Here is a 22869-nt window from a genome sequence, read left to right as displayed (position 1 = left end):
TGTCCCAGTCCTTCCTTCTGTCCTAGCTTAAAGGGTCCCATGTGGTCAAGCTAGTCAGGTTTTTTTCTCCCCAAAGTACCTTAATGGAAAACCAGGAAGCTTGTTGTTCCTTTCTGGAAGTGGCTTCTCACCTGCCTCAAGATGTCCTGGTCCTCCCTTAAGGAGTCCCACATGGTCAAGCTGCACAGGTTCCCCCCAAAAATATCTAGTTAATCAACAGATTCATGGCTGCTGCTATGTGCAGTGGCCTTATTTCCATTTTTAAAATACTAAAGACAGTTTAATATCACTCAGTGGTTGTTCTGACCCCCTCAGTGGCCTGAGCAGTGTGGGCTGCAGACCAGTCTTCAGCTGCAGGCTGAGCACTCCAGTCTTGAGGAGGAAACTGCTGAATAGCAACAGAGGACACCGACATACCTTCAGACCAGTCTGCAACGTCAAACTGAGCAGCAGTAACTTCTGGAGCATTCTTCCTGACACTCCTCCTTGGTCACAGACTTTTCAGCAGCAGCCTGCTCTTCCTTTTCAATCTCTTTTTGATCTCTATAGGAATACAGATCAGGCATGACCTCCCACAGGTGCTCCTGGGAGATTATGCCACACATGTGCAGGATTTCCCAGGCCAGCATCCACCATATCAGACCCACAGAGTGTGAGCTCCCTTGTTGTTGCATAGAATAGCAAAGTCTAGGTAATACAGAGGAGACTCTGTGTTACATAGGGCAATAGTAGGCAAGTTAACATAAGATGCTCCTGGGCTCAGTAAAATGAGGCTCCTGGAAGGTTGCCTGAATCTGGTTAGTGAAAGTTCCAGGAGTGAAGCCCCCAGCAATAAGAGTGACTCTAACAGCAGCAGTAAACTTTAGCACAGTTTTCTGGCCAGTATTTCTGGAAGATATGACACTGACATCAGCTGGATTTTCAATGGCAATAATGGTTCAAGCAGCCAACAGAAGTTTCTGTCAGGTCCTCTTCAGGTTTATGATTGTAGATATGCCATCACTTTCCCTTTTGTAGATGTACTATTCCATTTGGAAAACAAGGATGGTGTCACCCAAGTGTTTCTGCTGCAAAGAATTTGAGGACAGCTTCCTCATTCATCTGCAGGAAATCAAGGGCTCTGGAAATTGTGGAAGATTCCCCTTTACATTATGATAGAAACCAGGACAACAACATTATGGATCCTTCTCTGAGTAACGTGGAAAGCTGTACATGACATATCTACATTTATATAATTATAGATATATCTATGTATAGAGTTATCAGAAAGCAAAAATATGTAAACTTAATCATAACCCAACACTTTGAGGTAATGAATTTCTTGTCCTGGAATCTGAGGACCACAGAAGTGGGGTGAGACTGAGGATAAATGGCAGGACAAAGACCACAAAGACAATATCCTACATCACGTTTTAGTGAATAATCACTGCAGTATTGTCATCATTGCTGACCACTCTAAAAGATCACGGTAAAAGATCCTTGACAGAGCAGGTGAGAATTGTGAAACAAAACTCAAGAACAGGAGAACTGGCTGGAGTCACTGGTCTGATAAGACTAGTGGGACCCTCAAGACTACAGTGGCACTCAGTTGCCTTCAGAACCTGGAATAAGACTCACCTCTATGGCTTAACTTTCAGTGAAACAATAAACTGGAGAGAACCAAAGCCTCTGAACTGTGGTATTTGGGAAGAGTACTGAAAATCCCATAGACTATCAAAAGACAATCACACTTGTCTTAAGAGAAAGTGCAACCAGGGTGCTCCTTAGAGGCAAGGCTGGTGAAAGTTTGTCTCATGTACTTTGGGCATGTTGTCAGGAGGGGTCAGTCCTTGGAAAAAGAATCATGCGGGGAAAGGGAGAGGGTCTGAGAAAGAGAGGAAGACCCTTAAAAAAATGGATTAATAGGGCCTATAACAATGGGCTGGAACATATCTGCAATGGTAACAGAGATAATGGAGTACTATGCATTGCAGTTGACTGAATAGTGCCTAACAACAACAGCAGCAACATAAAGGGAGTATTACTATCAGGGAGGTACTAACTTGCAGGTGACTCGATGGCACATCACCACCACCACCACCACCACCCTCTTATATGCCCTTGGATATAGTTCAGAAAACAGAGAGGGACTGAATTAAAAGAATTAATAAAAATGAGAATCACAGTTAGGAGGTGGGAAGAGTTTGGTGATAATATGGGTATTGTAATCATTCCCTCAATGACTTCTCTAGTCAATAGCTCTGACTGATAATGCCTACTGGAAGACATTAAAGGGTAATTTTACCAATGAGAGCAGAGGCTTACAGCTTTGCTCAGGGTCACACACTTGAACTAAAACATCTCCTGGTCCAGTCTTGAGTTTTTCATAATGTCATGCTAATCCAAGAAAGACTGTATTACAGATAAGGGCCTATGATGAACAACTGGTACAAGCAATCCCCGTCAGGCTTCTTTTTTAAATTTTTTAAAGAGTAAAATAAAAACAGTGTTCCCCACTATTACACATTATGGAGTCCGGTTTTGCACATTTGAGAAAACTGCAGGAATAAGCACATCCAGAGTTCTGAGTTAAGCCCTGGGAAAACCATGTTCTTGATCATGGCATCACCCCTGTTATGTTAAGGATCATAGGCTTCTTTTTATGCATCTATTGGTACAAATAAGTAGTATAGGCTCTACTACTTCATATATTGCAAGGAAACATTCAGAATCATCAAGTGTCTTCTTAGACTCAGGTAATGTGAGTCATCCTATTAGCCTCTTAACTGGAATCCCAGAGATCATGACACTGTAGTGACTCTCCTGGGATAGATTCACAGCATTACATGGACCTGCCCTCAGATAAGCAGCATCAGCTCAAACTGGAGTGACTCATTCCCTATTCCTCTGTATACTCATTCCTCCTTCCCAGGTTTATGTATGACCTTCTAAACTATTGCTTTCTTACCAGGCAAATGTGATGTCTTGAAAAGACTTCCTAGGATAGACTGCTCCATAAATTCTTGCTAAACTCAAGATCATTCACAGGGCAAAAAACTTCAAACATAAAGAAAAAAAAATTAATAAATTAACTTTGTCCTCTAGCAATTCCCCCTCTAATTTGTCAAAGACTAAAAAAGACCACCACAAAAAAGCATATAACAGTGTTAACTAGGAGTTACTCCTTCACAAATGAGCAAAATCACAAGCCACAAAAGAACAATATTGTGAGCACGAACTTTTCCAGGCATTGTCAAACTTCTCAGACAATTAGACCTGAGGATTTCTCACTCCAAATCCTGTCCCTGTCCCCTCTCTTGAGCCTCACAGGTGGAGAATGTGGCTTTTTACTTTCAATGTTTTTTTGCACCAATATGTATATTTCAGTCAGCATAATGATAACTATTTTTATTGTTAGTTTTATCAAAAAAACGTACATACATAGGTGACTTTAAAAGACATGACTCTTACGTATAATTTTATTAGAGCTAGAATTGATCATTTCTTCTAGAAAGATAACTTCTAAGATCAGAGTAGAGAACAGGAAAAAAACAGATTTCATTTTGTAATTTACCTTTATCAAACCATCCCAGATCACATTAACAAAAAAAGCACGATTTACAAAATATAATGTCAGTAATATAAAAGACCCACACTAAAGTTCATATTCTCTCATCAAATATTAATTTTCTTCAATTTTAATACAAAATAAAATTTTCAAATAATATCACTCAAACACTGCACTCATATGTAATATCTGTAGTAATCAACTTTTAGCCTCATATTTTCCAGATTCTAGCTGAAATAACCACATTAGCTTGGTAGATTTTTGCCAATCTTGTTTCGGGGGCTATTTTACCTTAATGGCCAGAGTATATTTTTAAAATATGTCAATAATCCACGCTCAGAATAAAGTACAGATGGTTTTCTAACTTTATGGGGACATGAGTTTTGACAAATACGAGTGACCCAATTATCCCTGGGCTGGGCAGTTTCAACAAGATCATTTCTCCTATGGAGATAGGGTCTGTGGCTTTATCTTCCTGGCAGCTTCCAGAACAGAAACTGGATTTACTTTGTCTCCAAATTCTTTCTCCCAGTGTTCAAGAAGAATGCCCTGCAAGAAATAAAAACAAACAAACAAAAATCACTTCTAGGAGGGGTGATCAATCTCATTCTGGGATATGTATTGGTAAGATATACCCTGAACACTGGCTACCTGTCAATACCTGCATCAGGCTTAGCCCTGCCTCAGAGAAGTTCAGCCTTAAGGGGAAGGAAAGTAGATACAGACACAGTACTGGAGCTGACAAGCAGCCTTTGGGAGGCAGGAACAGATGGGAATATTGATCACAAAGGAGATCAGGAAGGCTGTATATACCACTTTGCCTGGTTGATGTGTGGAAGGCAAGAACGAATGAATTAGCACAGAAAAGCCTAAAGATATGGATGGGAGCGAAGAAGCTTTGAAACCGAGCTGTGGTCCGCCATTTGGAAAATGGTCCTCTTTTCCTTTTGTCTTCTTAAATAACTAGACCCCAGAGCCCATTTACTTCTTTATCTCTTGAATTTAAAACCCACTCAGTTGTGATGAAATCAAATGCATCAAAACATGATGCACTTTTTGTAAGCATACCCCAAAGTTACTCAAAAGTGGTAAAAAAGAGAAAATGGTGTGCTTGAGAGCAGCATCAAAGAACTTTGGTTAGAGAGTTCCTTGACCCATTTGTCTACACCCAGGAACAATTATTTTTTTTAAATTTCCAAGTACATTCACGACTATAAAAGCGCCAACTGTAGCAGTGATGACAGGGAAGAAACCAGGAAATCTACTCACTCAATCTGGCATTACAGAGCCATTCAACACTAAACGAGAATGAAGGAGGACATGGAAAAATGGTCAAGACACACTGCTAAATGAAAACAGAACCAACCATCTGTAAAATGCCCAACTAATCCAAACCTCTCTTCTGATTCACTATTTCTATAGTGTACACAAATCACTTCTATAACATATAACATAGGAAATCCCCAAACAAGTGGCACTTTGGACAATGGGACTGCAAAAATTGCTCCCAAGACTTGAGTTAAGTCAAAGTTAAGTCAGCCCAGGCCAACTCCCATGCTGGAAGCATGAGGGGCCAGAGCTCCAGGAAGCAACAACAGAATCAAATAACACACCTAGCAATGCTAGGAGCATGCCAACCAGTTGTGAGCAACAGATGAGTCACCGTCAGGCAAGAGAAAACTGGTTGGTGGGCCAAGACCTGCTTGAGGAGCATTAGGGAGGCAGACATGCAGGGGCCTGAACACCACAGGTGAAACAGGCTATGCAAGCCAGGAGAATACTACCTGCACACATATAAGGGCATCTGGAAGGATTCTTAAAAGCCACCTCTGAAAGGACTAGAGGCAGGAAAGGCAGTGTCCCTGAAGCTGGAAAGATCAGAGCTCCTGTGTTTTGTTTTTGCTGGACCACTGATTATTGTTGTTGTTAGGTCCCACCAGGTCGAGTACAACTCATAGTGACCTTATGAACAGCTGACTTGAACCCTGCCCAATCCTGTGTCATCCTCATCATCTCCCACACACTTGAATTCATTGTTGAGATCACTGTGCCAACCCATCTTATTGGAGGTTTTCCTCTCCTTCGCTCATCCTCCAGCTTTCCAAGCATGATGCCCCTTTCCAAGGAATAGCCTCATCTAGCTAGCTACATGTCCAAAGTAGGAAAGATGAACATTCATCATCCTTGCCTACAAGGAGAATTCTGACTCCACCTTCCAAGACATATCTGTTCGTTCTTTTGGAAGTTCATGTGCTATTCAATATTTTTCTTCAACACCATAACTCAAAGGCATCGATTTTCTGTCATCCTTATTCATTATTCAACTTTGATATGCAGCAGGTGATTGAGAAGACATGGTCTGAATCAGGCACACCTTAGTCTCCAAATGGACATCACTACTCTTCAGCATTTTGGAGAGGTCCCTGGTAGCAGACTTACCCAATGCAATACGTATCCTGATTTCCTGACTGCTGGTACCAAGGGTGTTGATTGTTTATCCAAGGAAGATGAAATCACTGACAATTTCAATCTTTTTTCCATCTAGTGTAATCTTGGTTATTGGGCATGTGGTGAAGACTTTTGTTTTCCTGATGTAGAGATGTGATCCATACTGAAGGCCTTGATCTTCTGCAGCAAGTGTTTCATAGCCTCATCACTTTCAGTAAGCAAATGTGTGTTATCAGCCTAACAGGTTGTTGATGACCCCCTCTCTAACACTGATAGCACACTCCTCTTCATAAAGTGCAGTTTGCAAATTATTTCCTCAGCATACAGGATGAATAGGCATGGAGAAAGGATACAACCCTGACACATACCCTTCCTGATTTTAACATGCAGTGTTCCCTTGCTCAGTTCACACATAGCTAAGTCTTGACCTAGGTACAGATTCCATATGAGCACAATTAAGTGTTCTGGGATTTCCATTCTTCTCAATGTTAACCATAATTTGTTATGATCCACACAGCCTAATGCCTTTTCATAGTCAAAGACAGACATTCTTCTGGTATTCTTTGCTTTCAATCTGAATCCATCTGACATTACTAATGATATCCCTGGTGCCACAGCCTCTTCTAAAGTCAGCTTAAACTTCTGGTAGCTCCTTGTCAATGTATTGTTCAAGCCACTTCTGAATGATCTCAATAGTATTTTGCTTGCATGAGATATTAATGATTATGTTCAATAATTCCCATATTCTCTTGGACTACCTTTCTTGGGAATGGGGACAAATATGATCTCTTCCAGTCAGCTGTCCTCCAAATTTCCTGGCATAAACTGGTGTGCACATCCAAGGCTGCATCTGTTAGCTGAAACATGTCAACTGGTATCCCATCAATTAATTACTGGGACATTTTTTGCCAATGCCTTCAGTGTAACTTGAACTTCATCTTTCATTATCATTGGCTCTTACTCACCTGGTACTTCTTGAAATTTTTCAGGGTCAACCAGTTCTTTTTTGGTAGAGCAATTCTATTTCTTCCATCTTCTTTTGATGCTTCCTTAATCATTCAAGATTATTTCCATAGCATCTCTCAGTATTACAACTTGAGGCTTGATTTGTTTTTCAATTCTTTCAAATTCTTCCAGCTTGAGAAATTCCAAGCAAGTTCTTCCCTTTTTATTCTCTGACTCTAGTTCTCTGCACATTTCGCTATCTTACTTTATCTTTCTGAGCTGCCCTCTGAAATCTTCTGAGCTTTTTAAACTTTGGCATCTCTTCCTTTTGATTTGGCTTCTTCGTGCTCTTAATGCAGTTTTCATAGTGTCTTCCGACAGCCATTATGGGTTTTGCTTTATCCTTCTTCTCTGTAATGACTTTTTGCTCTATTCATGGGTGATATCCTTGATGTTCTCCCACAGTTCCTCTGGTCTTTGATCACTGGTATTCAATGCCTCAAACTCATTCTTGAGATGATTCTTAAATATAAATGGGAAAGACTCAATGTCATATTTTGGTTCCGGTGGGCTAGTTTGCATTTTCTTCAGCTTCAATTTAAATTTGCACATGAGTAATTAACAGTCTGTTCCACAATTGGTACCTGACCTGATTTTGACCGTAAATATTGCACTTTTCCAATGATTCTTTCTGCAAATATAGTCAATCTGACTTCTGTACAATCCATCAGGTGAGGTACATGTGTGAAGTAATATTCTGTGTTTTTTGAAAAAGGTATTTGCTATGAATAAATCATGGAGCACACAAAATTAGATCATTCAATCTGTGGCCTCATTTCTGTCATTAAGGCCACCCTTTCCAACTACCATTTGTTCCTCACTGTTTCAAACTTTTCCATTACAGTCACTAATAATTATTTATGCATTCTGATTGCATGTTAAATCAATTAGGGACTGCAAAAGTTGGAAGAAACTCTCAATCTCCTCCTCTTTGGCTTTAGTTGTTGAAGCATATATTTGAATAATAGTTGTATTAACAGGTATTCCTAGTATATATATGGGTAGTTCCTGTCACAGCATTGTACTTCCATATGGATCTTGAAATTGGCTTTTTAAGTATGAAAGTAATAACATTCTTCCTCAGTTTTTCATTCCCAGTATAACAGATCATGTGATTTTCTGATTCAAAGTGGCCCATGCTTGTCCAATTCCAATTCACTGATGCGTACAATATCAATCTTCAGGTATTCTATTTCATTTTTTACAACTTCCAGTTTTCCTACATTAATACTTTGCACATTCCATGTTTCAATTGATTAGGTATGTCTCTTTTTTATTTTTTATTAGGTATATCTTTAACTGAGTTAGTTCAAAGCTCAAGGCTCATTTCCTTACATGTATCAAAAACTCAAACTTGTTACATGGAAGAAAATGCTGAGCTTTCTCCCTTGGAGTGGCTGAAGGATTCAAACCAAGTGTCTTTGGGTTGGCAGGACAACTCTTAAACAAACAGGCCACATAGCTTCACCCTTAAATGTTCTGTTATTGTTCTTGTTAGGTGACCCTATAAACAGCCATCCTGAAACCTGCCCTATATTGTGCCATCTTCATCATCTCCAAAACACTGGAGCTCACTGCTGAAGTCACAGTGTCAATCTGTCTCATTGGCGGTCTTCCTCTCCTTGGCTGACCCTGCAGCTTTCAAAGTATGATATACCTTTCCAAGGAATAGCTTTGCCTAACTACAGGTCCAAAGTATGTCTTGCCTCCAGGGAACACTCTGGTCAAACATATTTGTTCTTTTGGCAGTCTACAGGATAGTCAATGCTCTTCTCCAGTTCAATGGCATCAGTTCTTCTGTCATCCTTATTCACTGTCCAGCTTTCTGATGTGTAGCAGGTGACTGAGAAGACCATGGTCTGAATCAGGCACAACTTAGTCTTCAAACTGACATCACTGTTCTTCAGTATTTTGGAGAGGTTCCTGATAGCAGACTTGCTCAATGTAATGTCTCCATACTTCCTGACTGCTGGTACCAAAAGGTATTGATTGTTTATCCAAGGAAGATGAAATCATTGACAGCTTCAATCTTTTCTCTATCATAATACTGACTTGTGAGCCCATGATGAAGACCTTTGTCTTCTTGATGTTGAAATGTGATACATACTGAAGGCTATATACTTGATCTTCTGCAGCAAGTTTTTCATATCCTCATTACTTTCAGTAATCAAAGTTGTGCCATTAGCATAAAGTAGGTTGCTGATGATTCTTCCTCCAATCCTGATGCCACATTCCTCTTCATTGAGTCAAGCTTTTACAAACATACAGAATTAACAGGTATGTTTTGTTTTTTTACCTTTTCTTTCTTTTTTAAATTTCCATTCATTTATTGTTTCCATTTTCTCCCCTCCCAACCCCTAGTACACTACCCTCTTGGAAAAGTAAAAGAAAAATTCTTTCACTGTTTTACAATCCTTCCTCCCAGGTCTACTCCACTATACAGCCTTCACTCTGGACTCCTGTCGTGACAAAAATCCCTAATAATCTTCCCTCTTAAACAGTTTTCTCCCTCATCTGTTTCAATGCAGTATACATTACTGAACCCATCCTTCTCAGTCTCCTCCCAACCCCGAGGTCAGTTCTGCTTTACAACAGTGGCACCATGCAGTATTTGTCCTTTTTTTTTTAGTATTTGTCCTTTTGTGACTGAGACACTTCACTCAGCATAATGTCCTCCAGGATCACCCATTTTGAATATTGCATGAGTTCCTTATTTTTCAATGCAGCATAGTATTCCATTGTGTGTGTGACTATACTACAGCTTCTCTATCCATTCGTTTGTTGATAGGCACTTAGGTTGTTTCCAACTCCTTGCTATTGTGAACAAAGCTGAAATAAACATGGGTGTGCATATATCTGCTTGGATGTCAGTTACGGTCTCTTTGGGGCATATTCCCTGTAGTGGAATTGCTGGGTCAAATGGTATCTCTATTTGCAACTTTTTGAGAAAGCGCCATGCTGCCTTCCACAATGGTTGCACCACTTTACACTCCCACCAACAGTGAATAAGGGTTCCAGTTTCTCCACAACCTCGCCAGCATTTGTTGCTTGCTGTTCTGTTAAATTTTGCTATTCTGACTGGGGTAAGTTGTTGTGATTTGCATCTCTCTTAGAGCTAGGAATTTTGAACATTTCTTCATGTGCTTGTTAGCCATCTGACTGTCTTCTTTTTTTTTTAATTTTTATTATTTTTTGTGCATGTACCATCAAATCAGATCTGACTGGTACAGGAGGAGATTGTACCTCCTTTTCCGGCAGAACATCCGGTGGATTAGAACTAGGCAGCTCTGGGATTGCAGTGCAGCTTCTTGCCACTAGGCCACCAGAGACCCCATGAATGTCTTCTTTGGTGAAGTGTCTGTTCTTATCCTGTACCCATTTTTCTATTGGATTATTTACCTTTATCTTGTTGTGGTGCTCAAGTATGTTACAAATTCTGGATATAAGTCCCTTATCTGATATGTCATTACCAAATACTTTTCCCAGTCTGTGGCTTTCCTTTTTACTCTGTTGGAGAAGGTTTTGGATGTGCAAAGGGATTTGAGTCTTAGAAGATCCCATTCATCTATTTTATCTTCTCCTGGTTGTAGGTTTTTCAGGATACTTGGGAGACTGTTTATGTTGTGGATTAGGACTTGTAGCATTCTTCCAAGCTTTTCTTTAATGAAGCTTATAGTCCTTGGTTTTAGTCCTAGGTCCATGATCCACCTTTAGTGGGTTTTTGTACATGAAGTGAGGTGTGGATCTTGCTTGAGTCTTTTGCAGATACTTTTCCAATTTTACCAACATCATTTGTTAAAAAGGCTGTCGTTTCCCCACTTAACTAACTTCATCTCCTTGTCAAAAATCAGGTGACCATAGATAGATGGGCTGACTCTTCCTGTTTTAAAACTATGCAGTGTTCCTGCTTGGTTAGCACAATGGCTAAGCTATTCCGTATGGGCACAATTAAGTGTTCTGTGATTTCTGTTCTTCTCAATGTGAGCCATAATTTGTTATGATCCACAGTCCAAATGCCTTTGCATAGTCAATAAAACGCAAACATTCTTCTGGTATTCTCTGCATTCAGTCAGGATCCATCTGAAATTAGCAATGATATCCCTGGTGCCATAGCTGAAGGAAGAATGTCACAGTTCCCTGCCCACCCCAAACACTTAGCTCAGACCTCATCTTCCCAGGCTCAAATTCCTTGTCTGAGAAACAGCAAAGCCATCAGCACCTTTCTATATTGAGAGACCATATGAGACTGGATGTCTGAAAAGTGGCAATTTCCCATTTGTCTTTCTTCATATTGAGTGGCTTTCTGGAGAAAAGAGTGGGAGATCTGAACAAGGGGTTAGCTCCCTGCCTTGGCCTCCCAATCACCGATCTATAAGTGAGTAAACACCTAGAAATTTACCTGTTTTCCTGATCCCACCACAAAAACTCCTCCAAGGATAAAACCTTCGCCCTCCAAGTTTCCAGAGAAGCCACCATTCCAGGCCCTGAAGAAGTTGTACCAGACACCCAGACGGAGAAAGCCCATAAACATCATCTTCCGTCTTTGAGGACCATAGAACTTTTTCTGCAGGAATGAAACATATAGATAGCACCAACATTAGTATCTATACAACAGCTGTTACCAGGGACTATGGTTTCTAATGGGGTATTCCTTTGACTAAGACCTCATTTGCAGGTTCATGTTCTCCCATCCACCCAACACACATTGCTCCAGATAGGACCACCCTTATCCTGCTTCAAGACAACCCAGTTAGGTGTAACTTTCCACAACCGAGCAGATCCAATTGATAGAAACATATCTGCAGCTTTCACCTCTGACTCTAGTCTCTCATTAGGGACACAGGGTTCCTGTGCCTGACAAGATTGTAACAGGCCTGTGTTCTGGAGATTTGGGAACAACTCAATTCAATGCTGTCAAGTCAGAATCTACTCATAGGTGACCTGCCAGCAGGTTTTCAGAGGCAATAATTCACATGGAAAGACATTATCCAACCTTCTATCTTGGAGCAGCTAGTGAATTCAACTGTCAGAGAAGCATCACTTTTGGATTTGTAGCCCAATTCCTTATGGTCTATGGTACTAGAGCTCCCTAGAAATATGGAAGTAGGAGTGGAAATATCCTGCAATGAATTAGGGTCAGGGTTGGTGCTAGAATTCCATCTGTACAATGGCAGAAACATGATGAGATTTCAGCTATTCTTTAGTCTTAGGGGTCAAACCTCAGGAATGGTTTAAGCAATCCCTGTCAGCAAATGCTGTCTCTACTCAGAGTCAGAAAGCCTTTCATGTGTACAGAAGCTGGAAAGGAGGCAGCCACAGCTCCAGAATAGACAAATCCTAGGCCCCATGCATTCACAGTCTCTCCAGTCAGACGAAGGTTGAAGGGCTCAGTAGACAGACCTTTTCATCCATGAAGATTTCTCCTTTGAAATAGGGCTGGAAGTCCTCCACTTCAGTTCTGACCTGCTCCTTCACCACAGCATACAGGGGGATACCCAGCTCATCCAACTTGGGCTTCAGAGAAGACAGGTCTGCAGCCTCCTAAAGGGGACAGATCAAGGGTGTACATGCCTGTGGCTCCATAGCCCAGACATACCTGTTTCCCAGAAGACCCCAAGCACAGATGCAGGTCAGCACACATCTGTCCCAGCCAGATACTTGGCTTTAGGACATGGTGCCAGGACTCCTCCCTAGTCCAGGCTTCTTGACTTCTCATGGGGGGAGATGGCAGGCTTTGGTGATGAGTGTCCTAATGGTAAAAATGGTGTCCAAACATGATTCTCTGTCTATCCCTGTGATGCTCCTCCATGCCCCTGCCTCTTCACTAGAGCAAACTAGCAGAGTGGCCTAGCAGATGAGTCCTCTTGCTATGTGAATAGCTGCCTTCATGCCTTTGCACAGGCAGTCCCTTTCTATGTAGTAACCCTCCTTCATACTCTAGTGTACACCCCACACTTGAAAGGTGTGCCCATAATAAAAAGTGCTCTTGAGTCAGCCTGGAATAAAACCCCTACTCTATGTGCACACCCATCTGCCCTAAATATCTATTAACACATTGGTGCACACTTTTTAAATTGACAACCGTGCTTAGAAACACATTTGCCGTCATTTGCAGCAACGTGTCAAGCATCGTCACCAAGGCTCTCAAAGCTGTCTCATGATTTAAATTATAAATTACCCTTTCCATTTCTAAGTATCACTCAGTGCTGATCATGGGCACACAGAAAGCACTAGGAGAACATAGCTGAGCTGAATGGTGGAAGCAGCCCTAACTCTTCTGAACTGCTGATGGGATACATAAGTAAAATTTTGAGTGTCATGACAAAGCTTCAACTTTAAGAACAAATTACTTTTTCACTGTTGGTGTTGTGGTTAGGAGCCATCAAGTCAACTACTGCTCATAGTGACACTATGAACCTTGTCCTTTTCTGCATCATCTTTACTACCCCTTGTCATGCTCAAGCTCACTGTAACTGTTACTGCATTAATATATCTTGTTGGGGATCTTCCTCTTTCTCTTTCTTTGATCCTCCACTTTTTCCAGGATGATGTCTCTTCCAAGGACTATCCCCTACTTAGAACATGCCCTAAGTATGAGAGACAAAGTTTCACCATCCTTGCTTCTAAAGAGCACTCTGGTTGCATTTCAACCAAGACAAACTCATTGATCTCTTGGTAGTTCATGGATATTTAGTATTCTTCTCAAACACTACAGTTCAAAGGTATCGATTTTTTTAACCTTATTCACTGTCTAACCTTTACATGCATAGAAAGTAACTGAAAAGACAGAGGTTTAGGTCAGAGACATCTTAGTCTTTAAACTGACATGACTGCTCATCAGCACTTTAGATAGGTCTTTAACAGTAGATTTTCCCAATGCAACATGTCTTTTGATTTCTTGACTGCTGTTACTAGGGGTGTTGATTGTGGATCCAAGTAAAATGAAATAGTTAACAACTTTGATGTTTCCTCTATCATGATGTTGCCTATTGGTCGAGTGGTGAGTATGGTTTTTTTTCTTGATGTTGATGTATAATCCACATGTCAATCATAACAAATTATGGGTAACACTGAAAAGAATGAGAATGTCAGGATATGTAATTGTACTCATGTAAAACCTACGCATAGAATAAGAAGTTGTTTGAACAAGGGAACACTGCATGGCTTAAAATCAGGAAAATCCTTTTAAAATCCTTTCTCCACACTTACTCAATCTATAAATATTGGCGAAATGTGATAGCTTGGCATGGGACATTTTGAATCAGATGATCATATGATTTACTATGCCAGGGATGAAAAGATGAAAAAAAAGGGGGTTGGTGGTTGTTGTTGTTGTTATGTGCCATCGAGTTGCTTGCGATTCATAGCGACCCTATGTACAACAGCCCTAAACTCCACTCTGTCCTGTGCCAATCGCACTGTCTCTGACACTCCCATCCCAATTATCCCAGTCACTGAATCAATCCACCTCATAGAGGGCCTTTTTCTCCTGCGCTGTCCCTCCACCCTCCCAAGCATGATGTCCCTCTCTAAGGACCGGTCTCTCCTCACAACATGCCCAAAGTATGTTAGATGGAGCCTCAGAATCCTTGCCTCCAAGGAGCCACCCGGTTTAACCCTTTCCAGGACAAATCTGTTTGCTTTCCTAGCAGTCCATGGTATTCTCAATACTCTTCTCCAGCACCACAGCTCAAAGGAATCAATTCTCCTTCTATCCTCCTTGGTCATTGTCCAACTCTCTGATGCATAACAAGTGATTGCGAAGACCATGGCCTGTATCAGACGCACCTTAGTCTCCAGAGAGACACATTGCTCTTCAGTACTTTGGAGAGGTCCCTAACAGCAGACTTTCCCATGGCAATGCGCCTTTTAATTTCCTGGCTGCTGGTGCCAAGACTGTTGACTATGGAGCCAAGCAAACTAAAGGTGTGCACAATCTCAATCTCTTCACCATCCATCCTGATGCTGCCAATTGGTCCAGTGGTGAGAGTCTTTGTCTTCTTGACATTGAGCCTCAATCCATCTGTGGAAAGGGGTTGGTTACATAATTTAAAAAGTCATTTCTAGATCCATCCTGAAATATGAGCAATAGGGTAATATACATATGCATACAAGGAAGTCCAGTGAATACCACTATCATTCAAATATATGCACCAACAACTAGAGCCAAAGAGGAGGAAATGGAAGATTTCTACCAATTTTTGCAGTCAGAAATTGATCAAACATGCAATCAAGATGCATTGATAATAATGGGTGACTGGAACACAAAAGCTGGGGACAAGGAAGAAGGATCAGTATCTAGAAAACATGGGTTCGGTGAGAGAAATGAGGCTGGAGACAGAATGATAGAATTCTGCACATTCAATGATTTATTCATTGCAAATACCTTTTATAAGAAACATAAACACAGACTATACACAGAGATTTCACCTGATGGTATGCATAGGAATCAAATTGATTACATTTGTGGAAAGACTCGGTGGAGAAGCTCAATATCAGCAATGAAAACCAGGCCAGGATTGTGGGACAGACCACCAACTACTCATATGCAAGTTCAAGCTGAAGTTAAATCAAGTCCACAGAAACCAAAATTTGACCTTAAGTCTGTCTCACTCGAATTTCAAAACCATCTCAGGAACAGGTTTGAGGCCTTGAGCATCAATGAGCATAGACCAAATGAGCTCTGGGAGGATATCAAGAAAATAGTCCATGAAGAATGCAAAAGATCATTACAAAGGCTGAAAAAGAAGAAAAGACCAAGATGGATGTCAGATGAGACTGAGTATTGAATTAGAGTGCCGAGAAGCCAAAGCTAATGGAAGAAACCAAGAAATCAAAGAGCTGAACAGAAAATTTCCAAAAAAAAAGGCAGCTCGGAATGACAAATTAAGGTACGAGGATGAAATGTGTAGAGAGCTGGAGTCAGAAAATCAAAAGGGACAAGCTCACCGAGCATTTCTTAAGCTGAAGGAGTGGAAAAACAAATTCAAGCCACAGGTGGAAATACTTGAGGATTCTTTGGGTACAATGTTAAATGATCCAGGAAGTATCAAAAGAAAATGGAAGGAATACAGAGTCACTGTATCAGAAGGAATTGGCTGACACAGAAGAATTTCATGAAATAACATATGAGCAAGAGCCTGAGGAAGGAGGAAGTTCAAGTTAATCTGAAGGAATTGGCAAAAAACAAGACTCCAGGAGTTGACAGCATACCAATTGATTTATTTCAACAAACAGATACTGTCCTGGATGTGCTCACTAAGTTGTGCCAAGAAATCTGGAGGACGGTCAGCTGGCCAACTAATTGGAAGAGATCGATATTTGTTCCCATTCCAAAGAAAGGGGACCCAACAGAGGGCAGAAATTATCGAACAGTATCATTAATATCACATGCAAGTAAGATTCTGCTGAAAATTATCCAAAAACATTTGGAACAATATATCAACAGAAAACTGCTGGATGTGTAGGCTGGATTTAGAAGAGGTCATGGTACTAGGGATATTATAGCTAATGTTAGATGGATCTTGGCAGAAAGCAAAGAATACCAGAAGAATGTCTATTTGTGCTTCATTGACTATGCAGAAACTTTTGACTGTGTGGATTCCAACAAGCTGTGGCTGACTCTGAGAAGAATGGGAATTCCAGAACATTTCATTGTGCTAATGCAAAACTTATACTTGGACTAAGAGGCAGTCGTTAGAAGGAGACACTACATGGTTCAAAGTCAAGAAGGGGGTCCGTCAAGGATGTATTTTGTCTCCATACCTTTTCAATCTGTATGCAGAACAGATCATCCAAGATGCTGGGCTGTATGAGGAGGAATGTGGCATCAGGATTGGTGGAAGAGTCATCAACAACCTGCGTTATATGGATGACACAACCCTCCTTGCTGAAACTGAGGAGGACCAGAGGCCCTTGCTACAGAACGTCAAGGACTGCAGCCTCCAATATGGATTGAGGCTCAATGTCAGGAAAATAAAGATTCTCACCATTGGGCCAATTGGCATTATCAGTATGGATGGTGAAGGGACTGAAATAGTTAACAGTTTTAGTTTGCTTGGTTCCACAGTCAACAGCAGCCAGGAAATCAAGAGATGAATTGCATTGGGAAAGTCATCTGTGAGGGACCTCTCAAGAGTACTGAAGAGCAACATCATCAGGCTGGAGACTAAGGTGCACCTGATCCAGACTATAGTCTTTGCAGTTATGTACTATGCATCAGAGAGGTGGACAGTAAATAGGGATGATAGAAGAAGAATTGATGCCTTTGAGCTGTGGTGCAGGAGAAGAGTGTTGAATATACCATGGACTGCTAGGGGAAAAAAAACAGGTTTGTCCTGGAGAGGGTGAAGCCAGAATGCTCCTTGGAGTCAAGGATTCTAAAGCTTCGTTTGACATACTTTGGGCATGTTGCAAGAAGAGACTGGTCCTTGGAGAGGGACATCATGTTTGGGAGAGTGGAGGGATGGAGCAGAAGAGGAAGATGCTTGATGAGATGGATCGATTGACTCTGTGACTGGAGTTGTGGGAATGAGTGTGTTTGAGATGGTGAGGTTGGCACAGGATAGAAAGGCATAGGGTTTCTATGAGTCGCAAGAGACTCGATGGCACATAACAACAACAACACTGCAAAGCAAATCATTCAAGAAGCTTGAGTATATGACAAAGAATGTGGAATTCTTCTCCAGAGGATTGAAGGATGACAACCTGCATTATTCAGATGACACAACATTGGCTGCTGAAAGTGAAGACTTAAAAAGCTTGTTGTAGAAGATAAAAGATCAATATGGATTACATCGCAACATAAAAAAAATCCTTTTTTTTTTACTCCAGTAAAATACACTGCTACATGGTAGCAGTTACACTTAATAAGTACTTATTTATTTAGCACAATTAAAAAAAAACCAAACAAACCCAAACACCATATGAAATCGAGTAAAGTGATTACAATACGCTCACTTATCAACACTTCTAGAGCATGGCAACCTTTGCCCCAGGGCAGAGAGCACAATGAGGGGTCAGCTGTGGTCAATGACAACCTGTTTGTGAGCTGAAAGGTGTGGTCACTTTTCTTGGTGTCTTTTCCCTGGGTGCTTCCTGCAAAACCATGAAGTGAAAACAAAGTCATGCATCACTTCACCAGGCCATTCAAAAGGTCTCACATTGCCATCACGCTTTGTTTTGGAAACCTGTTTCCCCAACCTGTTCTACTAGGGCACAGACCAGAGCAGAGGAAAGGAGGTAACAATCAAGGACTGCAGCTGCTCTTTAAATCATTTGGGTTTAAATGACATGCAATTGTTATTGGCAGCAAGGAACCTGTGAAGAGTTGAGAAGAAATTAGGTTGCAAGCCCCATGGTATTTTCAATTGTTTCCTGTGCATCTGAAGAGTTGGGCAGTAAAGATGACAGAATTGATTCTTCTGAATTGCAGTATTCGAGAATGCCCATGGACTGCCAAACGAGTAAGTAAGTCTATCTTAGAAAAAGTGCAGCCAGATTGCTCTAAGGAGGCAAAAACACTTCTTCTCACATACTTTTGGCATGCTGTCAGGAAGGGCTAGTCCCTGAAAAAAGACATCATGCTGGGAAAGGTGGAAGGTCAGGAACAGTCACTGTACCAATGGTTTGGAGCTTATCAATGAGGACAGCACAGAATGGAGCAGGATTCAGACCTGTTGTTGCTACAGTTCCTATGAGTCAAAGGGCACCTAACATTACAACATCATGAGTTGACCTTAAAATAGGGAGTCTTCCTAGATTATTTCACTCAGGTAAACTCACTGCTTTTGAGTTGATTCCAATTCATAATGACCCTCCCTCAAGATTCCAAGGCTGTAAATCTTAAGAGGAGGAAACTGCCCATCCTTCTTCAATGGTCACTAGTGGATCTGAACTGCCTGAGACTTCTTTTAGTTAGCACTCCCTTATCAATCTATATGCAGAAAAGATCATTTGGGAGGCTGGGCTCTATGGAATTTGGCATCAGGACTGGAGGAAGACTCATCAACAACCAACATTATGTAGGTGACACAACCCTGCTTGCTGAAACTGAGGAGGACCTGAAGCACTTGCCACAAGAAGGTCAAGGACTGTAGTCTTCAATATGGATTGAAGCTCAACACCAAGAAAACAAAGATTCTCATCATTGGGCCAATTGGCAGTGCCATTATTGATGGAGAAGAGATGGAGGTTGTTAACAATTACAGCTTGCTCAGCTCCACAATCAATACTCTTGGAACCAACAGTCAGGAAATCAAAAGACACATTTCATTAGGTAAATCTGCTGGCAGGGATCTCTCCAGAGTATTGAGAAGCCACGATGTCAGTCTAGAGACAAAGGTGCACCTGATCCAGGCCATGGTCTTTGCAATTACTTGCTATGCATCAGAAAGTTGGACAATGACTCAAGTTGACAGAAGTTGTGGTTGTGGGGCTGGAGAAGAGTCATGAACATACCATGGACCACTAAGAGAACAAATAGGTCTGTCTTAGGTGAAACCAAGTTTCTCCTTGGAGGCTAGGATTTTGAAGCTCTGTCTCACATACTTTTGGCATGGGCCAGAAGGGATGATCCCTGGAGAAAGACATGCTTGGAAGCGTGGACTGACAGCTCAGGAGAGGAAGACCTTGGATTAGATGGAATGATACAGTAACTGGGGCAATGGGGTTTGGTGTGTCAGAATTAGTGACTGGCGCAGTACAGGACAGGCTTCAGAGTTGCTGTATATATGGTTGCTATGGGTCGCAGGTAACTTGAAGGCACATAACAACAACAGTGCTATGTACTACACAACCAAAGACTCTACAACCAAATCCATTATTCTGACTCTTAGTGACTTTTTATCAAATTTCCAAGATTGAAAATCTTTATGGTAGGAAAGCCACAGTTGGAGCAGTTCATACTCAAAGGACTGCCTAAACCCCCTGATATGCCTGAGTCCTAGGGAGGTGCTACCTGCGGCCCTAATCAATTCTTAGGGCCTCATCTACCTCTGAGATGGGCAGAAATTCTGACCTCACTGGGCACTCCAAAGCTGACATTAAACTGGACTGGAAGACATCCTGCTTCAATCCAGATATCGCCATCCACCTCCACACTCTAGCCCTATTCTCTAATTTTTCTTTCCCATAGCTTCTGGACTGTTGCTTGCATCATGTTTGCTATTGTGGGAGTTTCTTTTCTTTTTCACAGATTCTACACTTTCTTTTTTCTCTCCACGTTCTTATCTATTTTAGTATTTCCTAATTTTGTACTCCTGACACACTCACATTGCTCAATCTGATACATCAAACAAAGCTCAGAGGCAGCATTTCATTTAAAACCCCCCAAACAAAAACCCAGGACAAGATGGAACAAAATGGTAAAAAATACAGAATAAGAAAAATCTTTCAGAAGAAATGCTACTGGGAACTTCCTGATAAGGAATTCAAACAATGATTGTTCAATGTCTTGAGAAAAAAAGTCAAGAAAAACCTCAGAAAATGCAGAAGAATAAAAAACAAGATACACAACCAAGTAGATAAAAAATACATGTAAAATTAGAAGCAATCAAAAAATAGCAAATTGAGAACATAAGACTAAAACTTTGGAAATTTGTAACACACTAGAAGAGGAAATTTGAAGAAATGGAGCACTAGTTAGTGAATGGAGGACAAACATCCCAGCCTGATCTGTTAAAGAATTAGTGAGAAAAAGGAAAGAAAATAGAAGAATAATAAACTATGTGTGATTGAAAAATAAAGAATTATCTAAAAAGATCAAACATTCTCAGAAGAAACCAGGCAGGTAAGAATGTAATGAAATGACATATATGACTCTGAAAGGAAAAAAAAAGTCAGCAAGAATTTTATACCCACCAAAATTGTGCCTCAAACGTGGCAGTGAAATGAGGGTATTTCCAGATAAGCTGGAACTAAGGGAATTTGTGAAAACTAGATTAACCCTAAAAGAAATACTAAAGGGAATTCATTGGCTCGAGTAAAAAATGACAGCCAAAAACCTGAAGAAAACATATATAACAGTATCATTCAGAATCTTACCCAGACACATAAATAAACAGAGTCCGCTAAGCATATGACACTAAGAATAGGCAAAAGAAAGCATCAGTAGATAGAAGAGGACGAGTAACATGCAAAGCAAGGGAATAAGAAGTAGTTATGCAACTTCTGAGTGGCAATATACTGAATGATCTAGAAAGCATCAAAAGAAGATGGAGGGAATACACAGAGTCAGTGTATCAAAAAGAACTGATGGACACTGAGAAATTTTAGGACTAAGATGTGTCTAATTCAGGTCATGGTCTTTCCAACCACTTGCTACGCATCTGAGAGGAGGACAATGAATAAGGATGACAGAAGAACTGATGCCTTTGAGTTGTGGTGCTGGGAAAGAGTACTGAACATTCCATGGACAGTCAAAAGTACAAACAAGTATATTTTGGAGAAAGTGCAGCCAGAGTGATCCTTGGAGACAAAGATGATAAAGCTTTATGGCACATACTTTGGGCATGTTTTCAGAGGGGTTATTCCTTGGAGAGGTACTTGATGCTTGGAAAGGTGGAGGGTTAGTGAGGGAGAAGACGACCTTCGACCAGGTAGATTGACACAGTGACTGTTGCAACAGACTCTAGTGTGTCAGGAAGTGTTAGGATGGCACAGGACTCAGATATGCTGTTCACAGGGTCGCTATGGGTGGTACTCAACTCAACATTACCTAACAAAAACTTCTAAGTGGAAAAGAAGTCAAGATGATTTTGAGATAAATGTAATTCTTCTAGGCTTGGAAATAAAATAGTAACTTACAGAGTTATTTCCAAGAAAATGAATTTTTTTTAAAAAAATAAACAAAACACTCTCATTACAACAAAGAAGATAAAAACCAAAAAGACTTGGTAAATACCAAAACAACAATGAATTATTCAAAAAGCCATAAAAAAATTACCCCAGCACAGAAAAGTGGTTAGAACAAAGAAATTAGCAATACCACAAGAGAAGAGGACAGCAAAATAATAACAATAAAGCCATACCTATAAGTACTCTGCATGTGACTGGATTAAAAGCATCACTCAAAAGAGTGACTTAGCAGACACTAAATAAAACTCTGCTAGACATTATGGGGTTAGAGAAGAAGTAAAAAATAAAATAAAAAAGTTCCTCGGAACAAATGAGAATACAATATATCAAAATCAAAATCTCTGGAATACTGCTAGGGCAATCCTCAGGGGACTTCATAGAATAGGTAAACATATAAAAAAAGAAAGAAAATTAATGATCTAACTCAACATCTCTATCAGACAGAAAAACAACCATCTAACCCCACAACTTTTAGAAGAAAGGAAATTATAAAGAGCTGAGATCAGTGATATAGAAAAACAATTTAAATAATCAATGAGACCAGAAGGCGGTTCTTTGAAAGGGTCAATAAAATAGACAAACCACCAGTAAACTTAAGAAAAGAAAATAAAGAGAACAAACAAAGAAGAAATAAAAGTTTTCATCAACTAACTGGCTGAAATTAAAACAAACCAGTAATAATGAAATATTATGAAAAGCTAGTCTGATAAATTTGAAAACCTAGAGGAAATCAGTGAATTCCTAGAAACTCACACCCTACCCACATTGACAAAAAAAGATGTAGAACATATGAATAGATACACAACAAAAGAAGAAATTAGCAAGTCATAAAAAAGACTCCAACTCATAAAATACCCTGGCTCTGAAAAGATTGAAATTAAAATAGTCCCTATAGTTCTCAGCTGAATTAAACTTAAGTTTCTATAGTTCTCAGCTAAGTTAATTTTTAAAGCCCCACACCCAGGTATCCAGGGCAACAGTATTTCAAGAATAGCTAGCAGAAAGGCAGAACA

General features: G+C 40.4%; 1 protein-coding gene and 1 pseudogene across 1 annotated transcript in view; both read right to left on the bottom strand.

The window, feature by feature from the left end:
- Nucleotides 1–286: 286 nt before the first annotated feature.
- Nucleotides 287–3441, bottom strand: LOC102869062 (annotated as a pseudogene).
- A 550-nt stretch (nucleotides 3442–3991) lies between these two features.
- Nucleotides 3992–22869, bottom strand: part of LOC102868666 (redox-regulatory protein FAM213A-like) — a 39021-nt gene continuing 20143 nt past the window's right edge. The window contains exons 3-5 of the mRNA XM_006903217.1: nucleotides 12401–12541; nucleotides 11400–11564; nucleotides 3992–4096 (exon numbers count right to left, since the gene is read on the bottom strand). Of these exons, the coding sequence (XP_006903279.1) occupies nucleotides 3992–4096; nucleotides 11400–11564; nucleotides 12401–12541 (411 nt within the window). The remainder of the gene's footprint in view (nucleotides 4097–11399; nucleotides 11565–12400; nucleotides 12542–22869) is intronic.

Source organism: Elephantulus edwardii, unplaced genomic scaffold (genome assembly GCF_000299155.1).
Source record: "Elephantulus edwardii isolate Elephantulus edwardi_28Jun2011 unplaced genomic scaffold, EleEdw1.0 scaffold00540, whole genome shotgun sequence".
Taxonomy (NCBI): domain Eukaryota; kingdom Metazoa; phylum Chordata; class Mammalia; order Macroscelidea; family Macroscelididae; genus Elephantulus; species Elephantulus edwardii.
This window is presented reverse-complemented; position numbering and strand designations above follow the sequence as displayed.